Source organism: Silene latifolia, chromosome 2 (genome assembly GCF_048544455.1).
Source record: "Silene latifolia isolate original U9 population chromosome 2, ASM4854445v1, whole genome shotgun sequence".
In the NCBI taxonomy this organism is placed as follows: Eukaryota; Viridiplantae; Streptophyta; class Magnoliopsida; order Caryophyllales; family Caryophyllaceae; genus Silene; species Silene latifolia.
The window spans coordinates 166513526-166519567 of NC_133527.1; the positions used below are offsets into that span (position 1 = coordinate 166513526).

Here is a 6042-nt window from a genome sequence, read left to right on the forward strand (position 1 = left end):
CTTTCTCCTTCTCTTTGTCTGTTTGACAATACGTCTTCTGCCATTCCCTCGCTTGTCGGGGGGGTCTCTAATGTCACCTTCTTGTTGAGGTGTGTTTATGATAGTCTCCCTAGGTCGTAGTCTTCTACGACCCCACATTTTTGAGGAAACTCCACCTGCCGCAAATGAATCTATAGATCGTATCCCAAAGCATGAGCCTCTAACTCTTTGATTAGTTCATCGGTTCGCTATTATAAATGGCAGAAGACCCTTCACTTTGCATAGCCAACCTCTTAATGTAATCATTTTTTACCGTTATCTCAAGAGACCTTTTAACACGTTCTGACTCATCCGGGTTGTAGTACCCAACCCGAATATTTTCGTATCCTCTAACCAAATCCTTGCGCCAGCGTTCGATTATGTATTTATGCGGGATAGCTTTTACGTCCAACACATCAAGACACTTCATGATATGGCGACATAAGATCCCTCTAAATTCAAACATCTTACAATCACATTTATACTCACCAGTGATTGTGTCAATACTCACTTCAAAACTTCTTCGATCTTTCTTCCAAAATGCTTCTGTCACTTTTGATGTGGCCCTAAACCTCTTGATGAAACCCAAACTATTTGGAAGAGTTTCGACATTGGTGCTTATACAACCATATACCTCTGTTTTTACCTCTCCGAATTTCTTGTTTGTGTAGACCTTACTAAAGATATCCTCGAATAATATCATGGGATCCCATTTAAGTGGGCTCTTAATGTCTTTGGCGTTATTGACTTTCTCGTCCTCCACCTTTTTCTCTATGGCATCCTCGTACTGCTCCATGAATTGCATCAGGCCGGTTTCTATGCTCATGTACGTTTTAATAAATCTGTTTGTTTGTTCACTCCTCTGAGTAGAAGACATACCCGCACAGAAAGTGTCTTTCCAAAAAACAGGCATCCACCGCTGTCTCATATCCCATGCACCCCTCAACCATTTGTTACATCGCAAGTTGTATTTTTCCATGAAATCGTCCCACATATCTTGCAGTTCCTCCTCGGTGATACTCTCGTGTACAAGCGTACGCAAATCTCTGTCAACCGAGGAAATTGTGGGTGGTCTTTTAGATTCTTATCCGCGTTTTGAAGAATATGCCAAAGGCATAATCTATGTTTAGTCTCCGGGAACACTTTCTTGATTGCCCCTTCCATTGCTTTACATTGATCAGTTAGTAAGACGGTCGGAGCTCTCCCCATACATTCCATCCACTTCTCAAACACTCACTCGAATGACTCTGTGTCTTCGTATGAAATTAAAGCCGCTGCATATAATATTGTACTTCCATGATGATTAACTCCAACGAATGGACAGAAAGGCATCTGGTACCTGTTGCTTAGGAATGTACTATCGAACGACGATGGGTCACCAAAAGCCTTGTACATGGCACGACATCGTGCATCAGACCAGAAAATGTTCAATAGCTTATTATCCGCGTCCCTTTCAACAGCGTAGTAAAAATCGGATTCGCTCTTTTAAGCCTCAAAATAATTTAAGACCTCTTTAGCGTCACCACGAAACCTACTTTTGCGACGTTCGCTGTTGATGAAGTTTCTCGCGTCCTGCCCATTGAAATGTAGATTATGAATCCCTCCAACCTCCCTAACTAATGTGTTGAAGTTCCGGGTAATTGGTATGCCAGCTCTGTCGTTCAACACCAACCTGGCCTTGAAATATTCGCTTATGTGCCTATAATTGACTACATGCCGGCTAACCTCAGGATTCAAATCGTGATTATGTACCAAATCACAAGTACAGATTACAAATTTCCCACTGTCGTGATTTAATTTCCCAAATACATACATTTTACATGGTGTTACACACGAGCTTTTCTTCGTCGTATTGCCCTCTGAACACATAAACCTAATCTTGTTCATCATGTGGAATCGTGGTTCTTTATCCCCAACTCCGTTTCGACGTACCCCCTGCTCCTTGAAGGGAGCCAAAAGTTGGCTACTACGAACATGAAGTTCAAACCCCGTCTTATAAGCGTAAGTATATGAAAGCGAAAGAACTGTTCACCCGATTCAAATTCCGCACCAATCGTAGGCTCAATAGCTGGTTGATTGTCTTCATTGCCTTCGAACATGTCGCATGCCGTAACAATTCAGTGGCTGTTTCATTCTCGTCAATGACTTCGTTTTCTCCCTCCTCCTCGATATACAAAGCATTTAAATCAAAACTATTCGACATTTTTAAATGATGAAGGTTGTTTTGAGAAGATGAAGGTGATGGAGTTGATGAACTTAGAGTTTTCTTTGTGTTGAACTACTTTGATTGTGGAAGTTGAAAGGTTAATCTCAATTTACTTTTAATTATTTTTATTTTTTTCTCATATTTTATTTTTAATTATTTTTAATTTTAAAAATAAAACCTACTATTTACGGTGGGTGGAAGTTGGAAGGTTTTCTCCCTAATTTTCTTTTAATTATTTTTAATTTCTTACTCATATTTTATTTTTAATTATTTATAATTTTAAAAATAAAACCTAATATTTACGGTGGAAGTTGGAAGGTTTTCTTCCTCATTTTCTTTTAATTAATTTGATGAAAAATTCCCGCCTAATTCTCCCGCCAACCTAATCCTACCATTATCCACACTCCCTATAAATCCCTATGATTTAGTCATATAGTACTTTTTTTTTTTTCAACTACAAAATCTTTCAAATATTAAGATTATGGGTGTCTTGCCGTCACCATATTGCAATCCCTCATTTGTAACCACCCTAGAAAGCTATGACAAGTTGCTCAGTAGAGATCCGAATTTCTTAATTGGGGAGGAGTTCATGGAAAGGGTGATGATCAATCGTCAGAAATTTATTGATCTTGCAGGCGCTAGGTTGGGTTTTTTACCTGGTTGTGACACTTACCCAGTCGTTCCTAGGCCAAGAAGGCCTCTTACAAGGAAAATGACATCGGCCGTATCCAATTTACTTCAGAAGCAGCAATTGTCGTACTTGACATTCAAGCTATTCTTGATTATTATGAGATTGATGATCGCGACGTAGAAGGTGAATGGAGGAACTATTGGGAGATGGAGAGGGATTATATCATTAGAACTGGCGTAATTCCAAGTCACCTATGGTGCTTTCTTGTGTAAAATGTGTAATTGAATCAAATATTATTCAAGAATTGTTATGGTTACTAGCGTTTGTTTTAGTTAATTTAAATTCAATTTATCGTACTTGAACAATTTAGATTAAATATATCTTACATACATGTAACGGGATAATTTATGTAAGATAAAAAAATCGATAATTTCTATTTACGTAAAATAAAAAAATCGATAATTTCTATTTACATAAAATAAAAAAATCGATTAAAGAATTTTAAAGGACACAATTTCATTGTATTGGAATATTGAAGGACAAAATGTCATTTCCTAAACATATTTATTTAAAAAATTCTCCCAACTCCTTCAACAAAATTTATTAATTTTAATTTATTAATTAAAATAAAATCCGTGGCAGTTGAAAGGCCACATGTTGTTTCATTATCTCATCTATAAATACACTTTCACTAAATGCAAACCCTAGTTTCTCAACCAACAATTTACCATTCATTTCTGTTTTCCTCTTCTCCTTCTCTTAAAACCCTAAGCTCAACAACCCTAAATCTTTAAACACCAAACTTCTTCTTTCATATAATGGATAAGAACATTCGCCTAACATTGATACACATGGAGAGGAACAAATACTATATCCGCCGCTTAGACGATTTAGAGACGAAGATCAACGACTACCTTGATAAGATTCGGGAGATGGGTATTACTCATGACGTCTTGTCGGAGATGGAGCAGATGAGGTTTCATGCAGATTATGAATCTGCTATACAAGACCTCCAAAAAATAAAGGAGAATAGGAGCATTCTCATGGAAGAGAATGACTCCCTTGAAAAAGTTATTGCTAAATTTTTTTCAAATTAATTTAGTATGTATGTATGTATGTATGTTTGGATGTTGTACCCAAATCCACATTTTTTCCTCCTATTTGGGTATTCATCTCGGTTTGTTAGTTTTTTAATTTGTAAAATATTTAAATTATTATATAAAATGTGGACTTCTAGTATTTTCCATTTATGTACTTTATTCAATTCCATCTCTTTTACTTGTTTATTTGAACAGTTAATATTGATTTGACAAAACACAACACAAAAAGAATAATGAACTGAACAATTGGGAGATTTGACATAATACCAACCAAAAAGAGTAATAAAAAATGAACAATTCAAATTTGATTTGACTAAAAACAACTTGAAATGACTATTGTAACTTGAAATGACTATTGTTGTTGCGTGTGTAAGAAAATCCGACGGCATGCATAAAGTCTTCAATTCTGAGAAACGATTTGACTTCCAAATCAAATCAAGTCACAACTTTTAATAAAAAAAAAAAAGGATTTTAAAACCCTAACTACTGCCTTTTCCCATTATAAAAGGCAAAACACATTCATCTCAAAATTATCTTTCAGTACACAAACCCTATCTTTTTCTATCCATACTCTCCTCCATTATCAATCAAGGTATTTGTTCTTTTATCTTCAATTATTGTTTGGGTTTTTTTGTTTTTGTCACAAATGATTTTATTGAATAAACCCCAAACCCAAATCGATTTTTTTAACTATCTATTTAACTGATTGTGCGGTTGTTGCTTCTTAATTTAATTTAATTGTTTCAGATGGATAGACAGTTTGTTGCTTTCTTATTTCAATACACAATGGATCACAGAAACGTTCTCACTCGGCTGCGAGAGATTGACGTTCAGTTGGAAACCCTAATCACCAGAGCGTCTCATGTACGAGACATGGCCATAACAAGAGGGATGCATGACGTACAAGCAAATATGGATAATATGATAAGCATATTAAGGGCAAATCGCGAACCAGCGCTAATAGAAATTAGGAAAATTGAAAGGGAGATTGTTCAACTTGAATCTCTTGGATTTTAATTAATTTTAGTTAATATTTCGTATTTTGTAAGGATTATTGTAAGTATGGTTTGTATTATATTTTATAAATCTATGAAGATCCTTTTTATTTACCCAGATGCAAGTGTCTTTAGTTGCAAAATTAACAATGAAATTTATACAAAGAAAAAAAAAAAAAAGAGAATTAAACGACAAAATGTAAACGAAAATAGATTATTATTAACATAAACTTTTAAAAAAAAGTACAATATTAAGCCTAGCCTTATTAATCAAGGACTTTAAAATCTTAATATCATCCTCTAATTCTTCCCTAAGTTTGCAACATTTTTCATGTGTACCCAACACGGATTTGACGAAATCATCCGCTTCCTTCTCCATTTCCTTCATGCCTTTTGCATAACAATCGTTGCGAATTTTAATCGCCCCGACCACCATCTTCATCACTCTGAACTCCTGTTCATGGAGCATGGCAACCTGTTCTTCTAAACCAGTTAAAGATTCAATAGCAATATTGTGAAGGCCTTCCATTTGAAATTTCTGAGGTTTTAGAGAGAAGATAAAGAGAGATAAAGTGAATGAGTAAGGAAAGGTTAGGTAGAAATGGATACTTCTTTTAACTCACCCGTATTTATAACAAGGATGGTGACCTTTGGTTCATGAATTAAATTAAATTAAATTAAATTAAATTAAATTAAATTAAATTAAATTAAGTGGTTCATGAATAAATTCAATTAAACTATGAATAATACGCCTCAGTTGGAAACCCTAATCACCAGAGCGTCTCATGTACGAGACGGATTGTATGGTTTGTATTATATTTTATAAAACTATGAAGATCCTTTTTCATTACCCACATGCATGTCTCTTCAGTTGCAAAATTAACAATCAAATTTATACTAAAAAAAAAAATAGTAGAGAATTAAACGACAAAATGTAAGAACGAAAATAGATTATTATTATTAAGATAAACTTAAAAAAAAAGTACAATATTAAGCCTAATCCTTATTAAGTAAGGATCGTAAAATCTTAATATCATCTTCAAATTCTTCCCTAAGTTTGCAACATTTTTCATAAGTACCCAACACGGATTT

General features: G+C 34.7%; 1 protein-coding gene across 1 annotated transcript; it reads right to left on the reverse strand.

Annotated features, from left to right (window-relative positions):
- Positions 1–211: 211 nt before the first annotated feature.
- LOC141641580 (protein FAR1-RELATED SEQUENCE 1-like) lies at positions 212–2221 on the reverse strand. Its single transcript, XM_074450237.1, has 3 exons — positions 2051–2221; positions 1358–1500; positions 212–1064 (listed from the first exon to the last, which is right to left on the reverse strand). Exons 1-3 carry the CDS (start codon positions 2219–2221, stop codon positions 212–214), a joined length of 1167 nt encoding a protein of 388 aa, XP_074306338.1.
- Between the last annotated feature and the right edge of the window lie 3821 nt (positions 2222–6042).